The sequence below is a fragment of the Ambystoma mexicanum genome, chromosome 2p, assembly GCF_040938575.1.
Source record: "Ambystoma mexicanum isolate Mex_15411 chromosome 2p, UKY_AmexF1_1, whole genome shotgun sequence".
Classification (NCBI taxonomy): domain Eukaryota; kingdom Metazoa; phylum Chordata; class Amphibia; order Caudata; family Ambystomatidae; genus Ambystoma; species Ambystoma mexicanum.
In genome coordinates, this window is record NC_090923.1 from 302,886,017 (window position 1) to 302,899,101 (window position 13,085).

At 45.6% G+C, this 13,085-nt stretch overlaps 1 protein-coding gene across 11 annotated transcripts in view; it reads right to left on the reverse strand.

Moving 5' to 3' along the window:
• The window catches only part of WNK2 (WNK lysine deficient protein kinase 2), a 1,473,871-nt gene that overhangs the window by 1,016,671 nt on the left and 444,115 nt on the right, over positions 1 to 13,085 (reverse strand). For all 11 annotated transcript variants that reach the window (XM_069643592.1, XM_069643590.1, XM_069643588.1 and 8 more), the window contains exon 7: positions 12,563 to 12,782. In XM_069643592.1, coding sequence (XP_069499693.1) covers positions 12,563 to 12,782 — 220 coding nt within the window. The remainder of the gene's footprint in view (positions 1 to 12,562; positions 12,783 to 13,085) is intronic.

Genomic DNA, 13,085 nt, shown 5'->3' on the forward strand with positions numbered 1-13,085 from the left:
AAGAGATTTAATAATATCCTGTTGAGATTTATGGGGGTAGGATTATCTCAATGCTCCTAAGGCTAACGGCGTGGATTATTGAAATGATATCAAAAATTAAACGGGTGGTAGACACTGTGGGGAATTGGAGCAGTAAAATAACTCCATAATAAAGTGAAATCTTTATTAAGCGATATCCAGTTTCTCGCAAGAAGAGAAGTTTATAGGTCTGAATTGACGGAAATAAAGATATGGATGAAGGACTCTCCATATAGATCTGGTGTGAAAGCCAATGAATGCACATAAAACAAGAATTGGGCAAAGCTAAAAACAATCCAAAAAAAAAATGCTTGCTGGTTGATAGTCTACGATGACCTTAGAGCACAAGATAATCGTAATTTTTGCTATAAGTATATAAAGGGGAATGGTAAGATTCTGTTAAATCCCATCACTGAGCAAGACTGGATGAAATATATTTCTGACCTATACTTTAAGAACGGTAGTAGAGAGAGAATTCACCCTGATTTGTGGGCACGCCTATTGCACGCATTTTTCAAAAAGGTCAAAACAGCAAGTATAGTGCCCGATTCCTGGAAGAAGGCTATCCTTGTACCCATTTTTAAAAGTGGATCCAAACAACATTCAAAACATTATCCGTTATTAGTCCTAACTTACTTGCAAACATTTTCGATTTGCCTACTGGATAAATTCAATGAATTGACATAAAGAAAAAAGAAAACTGGTTTTAGAAAAAATATGAGTACTTTGTTTAATATTTGAACTCTGGTACATATGATAAGAGCCACAGTAAGGGAAGTAAACTATGTTTTGCCGATTACTCTAAAGACTTTGTCTAAGTCTCTCGATCTTCATTATGGCACAAGCTATCCAGATGGGGTTCTGATAATGCATTACTGAATATGATCATCCAATTATATCAGGACACTTCTGTAAGAGTTAGAATTGGTTCCAACTGCCATGTTTCTTCTAATATTGTAACCAATGATGGTGTAATACATGGCTGTGTACTGGCACCTACTATCTATAATTTAGTTGTGGCAGATCTGCAGAAACACCTGAATGGATGTAACAATTTTCCTCCCAAATGTGGTAATGATTCTCTTGGATGGCTTACATATACTGATACTTTATTATTAGGTAGAACAGCAATTGGGCTTCAGCACAGTATAAATGCACTCGTAGCCTACTCTAAAGAAAATGGTGTAACCATCAATGAGAAAAAGACCAAAATAATGGTCACTGGTGAACGTGTGAATAGGGGACAGAAGTTTATCGGGAAACTAAATGACATCCCGATTGATAGAATTAAAGAGTAGATATATTTGGGGCTCCCAATTTGTTATGTTTAAAGGGAGATGTCTGGTCCAAGTATGTTTAAATGTTTAAGGAAGACCCAATTGATTAAATCATTTATAATACATAAAGGAGGTTATTCAGTAGAGGGCCCTATTAAATTATATAAGGGCTTTCTTGTTCCAGGAATACTCCATGGGTTAAAGGCAAAATCTGGCGAAATTTCTCAGCCCTTTCATACTGTATGCCTAGTGAGGCCATATGCTGTTAGATGGGCCTTAACTAGCTTTTGACAGTATGGAGAATGGCTCGGAGTGCATTAGATTTGAAAACTGAGCTTTTGAATATGAATTTAGAATCTTTGCTGTATTACTTCAATCAGATGGCTGATGGAATCATTGTGAAATCTGCTGACTTTATTTACATAGAATAGGAAATAATGTGTTTTTAATAATCAAACTAGATATAGGATTGAGGAATATGATAATCTATCAATGGAGTTAGAGAAATGCGATAGAGGTTAGCTTATCGTAAAATAATCCACAAAGTTCAAAATCTATATGAAACGGTTTCAGAGTCCCATATTGTTCAAATACCTTACCCCTTTCAATGGAAATACAGAGTTATCAGAAGGATGCAATTTAACCAGCTTCCAACTAATGAAATAGTGGGTCCTTGCATTAATATTCCACATGATCAAACACTGTGTAGCCTATGCAATGTGTAGGTGGAATCCATTTGTCATGTGAGGCTAAATGGCAGAAACTCCTGTCCAACAAGAATAGGGAACTATGGAAAGTTACAGATAAGAGCTACAAATTTAAAATAATTGAAACAAAAGAGAACCTCTTCAACTCCCAAATTGAAGCAGCATCTAACAAAACAGGAAAACTCTTCCAAATAGTGAAAACCCTGGAAAAACCTGCTTCTACTACCACCCCTTATATGCCTGCAGCATCTGACTGTAGGATGGTCCAGGTAGCCCTTGAAGTTAAAATAGCCAAAGCAAAGGACCAGGTCCTCCTTGCCCAGTTCACCCCGAAACCCCTTGATATTCCTTCCAGGGCCCAGAGGGCTTCTCAGACTCTCCCTAAATTCTCCATCAGCCCTAGCGAGGTAGCAGATATGGAGAGGATATTCTCTGGTATGAAAACCACTTTGTGTGCAGAAAACCCCCTCCCACCAAAAATCTTTCGAGCATGGAGACATCTTTGCCCCTTTCCTGACACGGTTTGTCAATGCCTCCTTCCGGGACAAGTAAATCCCACCCTCCATCAAGGCGGTTACAGTCATGCCCCTTCACAAAGAAGTAGGCCATGACCCCAGAGACCCAACAAATCTTAGGCCAATAACAAATTGACACTTTTTTTTTTAAGACCCTAGACAAACTGGCCACGGCGCAAATTCAATCTTATGCAGAAGCCAACACCACCTTGCATGGGGGCCAATCAGTTTTCAGGTCGGCACATGGTACAGATCGACTTACAATCCCTTATGGGGATCATGGAGAAGGGCAAGACTGCCCTACTGGTTCTTTTAGATCCATTTGCTGCCTTTGATCTGCTCAACCATCAATGCCTTCTTCCTGCTCTGGAAACTATTGGTCATTGCTCAAGTGGAAAAGTCGAATGGCTTCAATCCTTCCTGTTCCATCGCGTCTCCAGAATCCACTGGGGAGATGCTTTCTCACCTCCAGCGCCCCTCCTCTATGGAGTTCCACAGGGTGCCAGTCTGTTGCCCGTGCTATTTAACATGTATATTCATCAGTAACTTCAGCATCCTAGTCCAACATAAGGTAAAAGCACTGAGTGTCACCTTGGAAGCCTCACTCAACTCAGATGAACACACCAATATGATCAGTGGCAACTATCACCTTTGACTCCTCAGAAACATAAGACCATTCCTGACTGAAAAGAATACCGCCACCATCGGCTGTGGCACAATCCTGTCAAGAATTTAATGCTGTAATGTGCTCCTTTTTGCGGCAAACACCACCAGTCTTAAAAGATGTCAGCGAATTCAAAATTATGTGCTTCGAATTAGAAAAAACATCCATGGAAGGAACACATCTCAAAACATTGGAAAGATCTGCATTGGCTGGGCACTCAGGACCACATTCAATTCAAAAGTGGTACCATCTTCCACCGTTGTCTCTTAGGCAATGCCTCTTCCTATCCCAAATCTGTGGAGACTTCATACTCACCTGGAAAACGTCTTTGTTCAATCGACCTGGCTCTGATCTGCACCCGCCCTTCAAAAGGGAAAAGGGCCTCGGTCGTTCCTTCCCAGTCCGGGCTGTACAGTTGTGGAATTCCCTTCCCCGTGACCTGAGACTGAGAACAATCGGTCTAGTTTCAGGAAAACACTCCAGACCACACTTTTCAAGTAGTAGCCTCAGGAGTCTAATTGACTGCTCTCGTTACTCTGTCCAGTCTCTTCTTGTCCTTGTCTGCATGTGCGCCAGGATGCCTGCGGGCTCCTGGCACGTTACAAATAAATGTGCTCACTTCTTGCAGAAACTATTCCATATGCATTTGAGGATTTACCTACCTTTTGACCACAGAACTGAAAACCTCTACGATCAGTTTTGGGGATCTATATTCTATGGGGATTCCATGGAGATAACCATTGCTGCTTTTTATATATGGAAAGAATTTTTAAAAATGTAAAACTAAATATTAGGGTTGTCGTGTAATATTGATGTCTAACATATTCTAAGGATTTTATATGGCTATTATGGTGCTGTTATTCTCTAACTTTAGATTTACAAATAGTGTCTTCGAGTATACTGTATGTTTATTATGAAAGTATTTATGTATTTAATGACATGATGTAAGATGTGTTTAAGGTTTGTAATGAACCAAATTACACACACAAAAAAAGATATCTGGATTAACCTACTACAAATCAGACCTCACAGCGACTGTCTCTGATGCAGGATTATTACCGATGAGCTCTCTTTGGGACAAACCTGCACCTGGTACCTACATGCAGAGGAGCTGTCAAAAATGTTCCTGCTGCCGATTCCGAACCTCGGTTACTGTCATTTTTCTAAGTTCGTGTTCAGAATCATGGCCACTAAAAAGTCAATGTTCTTAAAGGCACTACATAAAGGAAGACACGATCTTATATGCCTGTAGCTGAAAACATATTCACCACAATTACAAATGAAAAGTAGTATTTTTTCAGACTTAAATTAAATAACCACAAAGTGAAAGAGGAGTTGAAAGCTACATCACTTTTAAAAGTGGCATGTTCTCTGAAGGGGAACTGCACATAGACTAAAAAAGCTGCAACTTTCGTGTTAACAATTTGGCAATATTAAATTATTTTATGAATTTTTCTAGAATATTACCAGCATATAAAAAAATGTCAATACTACGCATACAATTGAAAAACCTATAAAGTGTGATTAAGTCCCCGGCCAAACTCTAATTCGAATGAGTAGGTCCAAGGGGAGGGGGGGGCTGGTGACCACCCACAAGGCACGTGATGCTAGGTCCAGGGGCAGTGAGCTGAGACGGCCTTGTATAGCCCCATCATGTCACAGAAGGTTGAAGGAGATGATCACACAAGGCCCAAAGAAACTGTACCATTAAGCACATTCTATATTGTGTAAAGCAGAGGCGTTGCTACTGTGGGGCGGGGGGCAGAGGGGGCTATAGCCCCGGGTCTTTTGGTTGTAGCCCTGGATAGAAGCTCAGGGGTTACAACCAAAAAGGCTAGCTAGCCACCAGTCCAAACAGTCCCAAACGTAGCGTAGCCCCAAACTTTTCCAGACCTAGCAACACCCCTTGTGTAAAGACCGGTTGGTGAGGGCAACCTATATTAATCTCTACCTCTCCAAGAGACAGCCCATAATGTAAACAGACTATATGAGCTTGATTGGTGTACAGTAAACATTAAAACCTGCTCCGAGCAAGACCGTTAAGAGTGCAAGTATACTGGCTGCCTTAAGCCTAATCGCAAACGTACACATTCAGATCCAGCCTGGGGAAACTCAGGAGTGAGTTGCACAGCATTGTCCTACCATGTTTTTTCTTTCTTCTGCTGCCTTTCTTCGACCCTGGAGGACCCTTCTCCTTCACATCGTGTGGCCAGGAGGCCTTGTGATTTAATTCCCTGACTCTCTATGGAAGGTAAGCCCATTGTGGCTTATAATGTACTGAACGCTTTGCTGGGAGAATTTTGAGCTCTATATTCCATCTGGATCATCAATTTGACTTTTATGGATTATGTAGTCTGCTGCTACGTTGTGCCCCTCACTGCTTTACATCGTGTGCTGTACATTTGTGCATTTGCTCAATGAGTCCTGTGTTACCAAAGGCCTCTCCAACATGGCCGACCCCTTCCTCGTGGCTCCAAGTGCCTCCCTGCAGCCCTGCCTGCCTGCATAGGATTGATGCAGCTGACCTTCATTAGCACCAATCGGGCGAGCTGGCAGACCTCCAAGGCTCGATCCTAAGGCTCCTGTTCGTTTCCTGTTCGGTGACGGTTCTGCGGTGAGCCCCACCCCCCGCTCATGCCCCGTATGGTCGCCTGTCCCCCCCGCTCATGCCCCGTGTGGACTCCTGTCTAACCCCCCCTCGCTCATGCCCCGTGTGGTCTCCTGTCTCCCCCCAGCCCCCTCTCATGCCCAGTGTGGTCTCCTATCTTCCCCTCATGTCCCGTGTGGTCTCCTGTCTCCCCCCTCCACCCGCCCATGACCCTTGTGGTCTCCTGCCCCCCCACCCCTCCCGCTCATGCCCCGTGTGTTTCTCCTGTCTTCCCCCTACCCCCGCTCATGCCCCATGTGTTTCTCCTGTCTACGCCCCCCCTGCTCACACCCCATGCGGTCTCCTGTCTTCCACCCACCCCCCGTGTGTTTTCCTGTGATCCATCAGGTTTTAATTCCCTCCTCTTCTACTACCTTCCTACTCCCCTTCCTACCTATTTTCTCCCTCCTCTCAGCCTTTCCCCTCCTAGCACTTACTCCTATCATCTGTTCCCTGACTTTTGATAGCAGCTTGTCTGTCTCCCCTCCTCCCCCCTTGTTTTTCTCCCTCCCCCCACCCCTGCTTTTTAAATTTGTCACTAATAAATTCGGTCAGTAGCGTGCCTTGTTCTTCTCCTTCGCTCCCTCATATCCCACTGTGCCCCCCCCTCCCAACCCTCCTCTTGTATACCTCCTGCACTACATCAATTGTCGTCAGACATAGTAATGTTACTGCTTGCTTTGTTTCGCCCTCTTTTCCATTACCCCTTGCCTTACTTGTTCCTATGCACTTGCACTATCGGAAATGTCGACAGGCCTAGTATGATAGTTATTTTTCACATTCTGTATTGTTTCAAGGACTTTAACTGAATGTAACTGTATTTTCCTATGTTCCCTCCCTCTTTGAAGCGCTTTGAAACACATTGTGTATAGGCGCTATATAAATAAACAATCAATCAATGCAGCAAACCCCTGCCAAGTAGGATCTAAATCTAAAATTACGGATTGCTCTCACAAAGGCACGTCCCATAGTTAGATGGGGTGGGGCCAATGTGTGTTAATCTGGACAATAACTGGCCAGGAACAGGGAACCACCAGACCCCAATCTCACACACCATGTAAAGCCAACAGGAAAGTTTGAGGTGGTTTGAGAAACCTGGAGCACGAGCAGGAGGGAGTAAAGGGATCAGAAAGGAGAAAATGGAGCAGAAGAGAAAAAAGGTGGAGGATCCCGGAGTGGGTAGAAAAGGATGCAAGTAGAAAAGGAGGAGGAGAAAGGTAGGAATATACAGACTTGGAAAGGGGAGGAGGCTAAAGAAACAGGATATCTCTAAAGCAGAGTGTGGGAAAGCAAAATTGCATGTTAAGCTCCAAAGCGGTAGAAGGGAGAGTGGTGAACCTTGCAGCTGTAAATGGGAGCATGGAGTCAGTGCAGTAATGAGTATGTGGCAGGACCCTGAGAAATCCTGGACTAACCGGAGAACTGGCAGAATTCGGTTTTTACTTTTGATCTTTAAACCTCAGAGACAATTACAAAGAATGTCAGCCTAAAACTCATCTAACAAAAGGGGGATACAGCGAGAGACAATTGGCTACCCTTCGAAAGACAAGTGTGCTGGAAAATAAATAGTCTTGCCTACCCAAAGTTTGGTTAAATCAACCACAGGAAGGACTACTAAATCAGTCATAAATCATAAATTAAGATGGAGCTTTGAGTCTTGCCACTTCATCCCATGCTCACCGTGTTACTCCACGACGCAATTCCCAAAACAAAAAAAACATTTTATATTCAGGCATAATTTTCCTGCTGCCATTTAATTATGTTTTTAGTTCTACAATATTAATGCTCAATTCATTATATGTACATTCAAACCCTTTGATTTGTCATACTTTTATTAAAGTTGCATGGTAAAAATAATATTAAGACAATGCAATCAGAGAAATTAATTTAGTATCGGTCGATCATTGAAGAAAAATAAAAATAATTTAAAAAAATTATTCTGTTATCTTAACTATGTGTAATCGGATTTCCGAGAATTTTCTGGAAGACGCAAGGTGCTGGAAATGAGTCTTTACTTGTTGAACAGATGTCCTATTCCCTTCTCCGATTAACAGGCAACTTTGAATGAGGTTCTAAATGCTCATTCCTTTGAGGCAGCGCCACCAAACGCACCAATGGTGGTGCCAAAGAGCTCTACAAATTCTCTCCTGCAAGGTGAATACCACTGTTGCAATTACTGGACAAGTCGCCATAAACTGGAAAGAGGCTCATCAGCCGGATAATGATGAAAGAAAAACTTTTCTACGCAACTCTCATTACCCAATCGCACTCTTTGGTAGTTGAGCCAAGCTTTGGGGCAAAGTAATTTACGACACATGTATTGAATTGTTTGCACATTTTGATCTCCAGCCTGGGGTCTGGCATGGATTCACATGCTCATGGCTATTCCCCATCGTCAGGCTGGGAATCCTCAGTAAAAAGAAGAAAAAAAGAAAACAATTTCACTGTCAGTTTAAAACTGTATTTCTCCTCTAATCCAATCACTGTCTCTGGGTCATACTGCCCCTATCCAATGACAGTCCTCTCCCTAAGCCCCACCTCTGGCAGCCATCTTCAGATTTTACTGCACGCTTCAGTGTTGGGATTCCTCGAGTTGCTCTCTGAGCTATTTGTAAGTTTTTTTGAGTTTGACGAGATAAGTTCCAATTGTGTTCCAAAGAGCCTGTGTGCACTTTTCCTCATCTGCCGGTAACAGGGATCTGTTGTTGACGAAGCTCAGCACCCCTCATGGGTGGAGATTCAGTTTCTAGAAGGCCAACTTGGGCCTACTTCGCACCCTCCGACCATGACGGAGGAGAAGGAGGGACAGTCCCCCCTCAGACACGGCATCAAATGCGGGCTACGGAATGTGTTTGTGGAAGACAAGCACCTACAATGCCTCTACTGCCTACACCCGGACCATAAGTAGGTAGAGTGCGAAATATGCCTCGGTTTCTCTAAGGAAACGATGAAAGACAGACATAGTAGTCTGGCGGAATGGCTTAACTGGCACAAGGCCTCTGCCACATGCTCCAAGCAGGGTCATGCCTCGTCTAGGAGCGGCCAGGCCGAAGAGCGGTCTTCTAAGTCCTTTGAGGCCTCCCCATCTGTGGGGGTCCTAGATAAGGCCAAGATCTGCAAGTCTGGGTCCACCAGGTTCACCGCTGATGTGGGTCCCAAGTTGGATAGGGCGCGATCAGCATCGCCTTCTGCTTCCATTACCAGCCTACCCTTGAGCTCCTCTTCAAAGAGGAAGTCATCCACCCCGGCTTGTGCTATAGGTGAAATTGAATAAACCAAGGACAGTAGAGTAGAAGAAGGCTGCGCAGCCCAAGCAGGCTTAACCGGCACAAACCTAGTCCTTGTCTTCAACTTCATTGATGTCTACTACTACGGAAGCTATGGGTGCTGATCCTACGAGGGTGGCTCCCGCAGCGCAGAAAGTGTCACTGTCCCTACGACCGGACACTACTGCAGAGGCTTTGACAAAGGTTTTATGAACACCCGAGGCAGTAAAGGTACTGGCCCAGGTCCCTGTTCAGACCACTCAGGGAGGAAAAAAGCGGGGGCGAGGAGGCCCCCGGAACAGTCCTCCAAGGTCACCGTTCAACATATGAATGTCTCGTCCATGGACAACAATGATCAAGAGTCCATGCATACGGTCTACGAGGACCATGATGGCGCAGGGCCTAGCTTTCCTTCCTTACCTTCTCAGCTGAGGGACATTTCCTTGGACATTGTATTGACTCTCCACACCTTGGTGTCAGAGATCCATCTGAGGTTGCCGCCGGCTCCCGGAGTACCTCAGGGCTCCTGATCAGCATCCGCCTAAAAAGAGGAAGTGTCATTGGATCCCCCGTATCAACCTCCTCCACCACATCATGTCCCAACTCCCGCAGCAGAACCGGAGACGGGTACTAGGATGGATACGGCAATGAGGACGGACAAAGACTTCGTCCCAGCAGACAATGTATCGCCACATTTGAATGGTTCTCAGTTCCCCTACCGGACAAGGTGGAATCGTTCCACTCCATGATCGCCAGGGCCTCTCAGCTATTCCAGCTGGTGCCTGAGGAAACCAAGAAAGAGGGATTCTTGCATCAAAAAGGAAGAGGCCAAAAGGAAGACTATAATGGATGTGCCTTTTCTGGACGATATTTGGGAGGAGGGCCTGGCCCTCGCAAAGAACCCTTGCATGGCTCCGGCCAGGTTCCAGCCAATGGGGATAGGCTGGAGATGAAGTATGGGGTGCCGGACTCCGTACCCAAGTGCCTGAGGTCGCAACCATCACCGGACTTAGTGGTGTCGGTGGCCGTGAGCAAACGGTCAGCTACCCTGGCCTCATCGTTGTCAGTCCCTCCAGATAATGAGAGGGAAAAGGATGGACGCCATGGGGAAGAAAGTGATCTACACGGCAGTGTCCACAATCAAGGCGGCTAACGTCTTGGTGATCCTAGCCAGGTACGACAGGGAATTGCGGTACAAGTTAGGACCAATCCTGGAATTCCTCCCCGACAATAAGAGGATCGAAGCCCTCGCCCTCTTTCAGGTAGGGGAAGTGGCATCGGATCATGCAGGCAGTGAACATTGCCTACAAGGGTTTTTCTCAAATGGGGAACGGTATCTGCCCGAGTCGGCAGGGATGGATGAAGGCCACTAACTTCCATCAGGAAGTCCAAGTGAGAATCTGTTTGGGAAGGCGGTCGACTAGTCACTCCAGGCCATCAAAACAGATACAGAGATGGCATGTTCCCTTGGCACCCTTCAGCTGCACCGTTCATCTTCTTTTCACTCCTCCAGGGGAAAATCCAGCAGGTCATCAACGGGTTTTTCCATGTCTTACAGACAGCCTTCCCGCTCAACGCAAGAAGCCTACAGGGGCCAAACTTAGCCCTATGGTAGCAGAGGACAGCGCTGCTTTCACCCAAAGGGCAGGATACCGGTGCCCAAGCGAGCATGAACCTGCCAAGATGTCGGGCCCCCACTCGTTCACCCCCGTGAGAGGCAGGCTGACTAGGTTTGTCAGCAAGTGGAGAAAGATTACCACCGACAGATGAGTGCTGGATGCTCTTGCCCAGCGGCACACCTTGGAGTTCCAACAAAGGTGTCCTCCTATTCCACCGGTTCCGCAGCAGGGGCAGCAGATCCCATCCCTCAGCTCCTGCAAGAGGTGCGAGCCATGTTACAAAAAGGGGTGATAGAGCTTGTTCTCAAACGGCTCTGGGGCGCCAGGGTATATTCCAGATACTTTCTGGTCAAATAGACGACATCCTGGACCTACGCCGTCTGATCAACTACTTAAAATCCCCAAAATTCAGGGCCATCACGTTGCAACACATGATCAGCCAACTGGAAAGAGGGGATTTCTTGACATTGTTGAACCTGGAGGACACCCATTTCCACTTCATGATTCACAAGAAACATCAAAAATGTCTAAGTTGCACAGTGCAGGGCCAGCACTACCAGTGCAAGGCCCTACCAGTCTGCTTTAAGTTGGCCCCAAGAGTGTTCACAAAATGCCTGCAAACGGTGCTGGCCCATCTAAGTCTGCAAGGTGTACATGTATATCCATGATACGCGCCCGCTCGCAGGAGCTAGCCGACAAACACACAGTGGTTTGCCCGGTGTCGCCCTCGGAGGAGAGGCTAGCAGCCATTCAAGGAAAGGTGCAGCAGCTGTCGTCGGCAAAGACAGCTACGGTAAGGGCCATCAAGTCGTTGCTGGCATGATGTCATCCTGCACCTACCTCATCCGTCTCTGCAGGTTGCCGATGCGAACCCTACAGGAATTCTTGGATGCCCGTTGGATACAGGTGTCTGGAAGTTTCAAGGACAGGATCCCTCTTAACGATGAGTTGCGGCAGGCGATTGAGTGGTGGGGGGGGTCTGCGGCCACATCACCCAGGAAACGAGATTTCAAAACCCCCTATACCAGGAGACGGTCACCACAGACGCCTACCTGGAAGGCTGTGGGGCGCACGTCAGAGGCCTCTGGTTACCAGAGGAGAAGGATCTGTACATCCACACATGGAGCGACGGGCAGTGTTCTGTGCCCTCAAGTTCCAACCATTTCACAAAGGCAAGGTGGTGAGGATCTTCATGAACAACGCCACCACCATGTACTACATCAGGAAGGAGGAGGGCACTCGTTCCCCAGCACTCTCCAAGGAAGCTCAGGACTTGTGGCACCGGCCTGTCATCCCTCTCCACCTGGCGGGAGTCCAGAACACCATCGCTGACTCCCTCAGCAGGGAATTGCGCTCCTGCCACAAGTGGGAACTTCATCCGGATCAGGTGGACCACCTGTTCGTCAAATGGGGCAGAACCCAGATTGATCTGTTTGCCATAGTGGCAAACTCCAAATGCCAGAGGTTTGCCAGCAGATTACACCAGCCGAGGAGCCTGGGGGAAGCATTCTCCTTCCTGTGGGAAGGGCAGTTTCTGTACGCAATCCCCCATTCCCTCTCCTGCCACATGTCATATTCTGCCAAATGTTTTTCAATCACTACTTATGGGGCAGCGATTTGGGGTTGGAAAAAATTAACACCACTAACAACTGCAGAACACCTTCCCGCAAGGGATTCACATACCACTAACAACTGCAGAATACCTTCCTGCAAGGGATTCATATACCAATTTTAAACAAATCTAATCTGTGCACCTTTAGGACACTGTTCATTAACACAATGTTTCTAAATTGGTTGACGTTTCAAAGGAAACTTTAATTTTAGCATGCTGTAAATCAAATGTTTTTACCATTTCTTGAGCAACATCATCAGGAGTTTCCTTTTCCAGATCGAAGGTAAACTCGATGGCCCCATTATCCTTTGGTTTTCCTTTCAGTTTCTTAGGATCTTCTACCCAGAGTCTTAAGGCAATAGAGGATTTACTGCCATGGTCTTCTTCTGCGAGTTCCACCCTCACCCCTGTATCTTCAGCGAAGAAGGCATGGCTTAGTAAGTCTTTAATTTCATATCTAGAAATAATTTCCAAAATATGTTAGTGATCAAACATTTCTCTTGAAGTCACCAAATTGAAGCATTTATCTCCAAGAATAGCATGCACTGCTCTGTTGGCAACAACTTGCGGAACACTAATGCAGATGTATTTACTTTATTGATGTTGCTTCATATTTCCACTGAAGAAAATATTTAAAGTCACTATTACCCATCAAAATAAATTTCAGAACACGTAAAACATTCACTAATGTAAGCTACATTTAATGTAAATTTCTAAATCGTTTTGCACAAGAAAAATGATAAATGAAATTACCAATGAA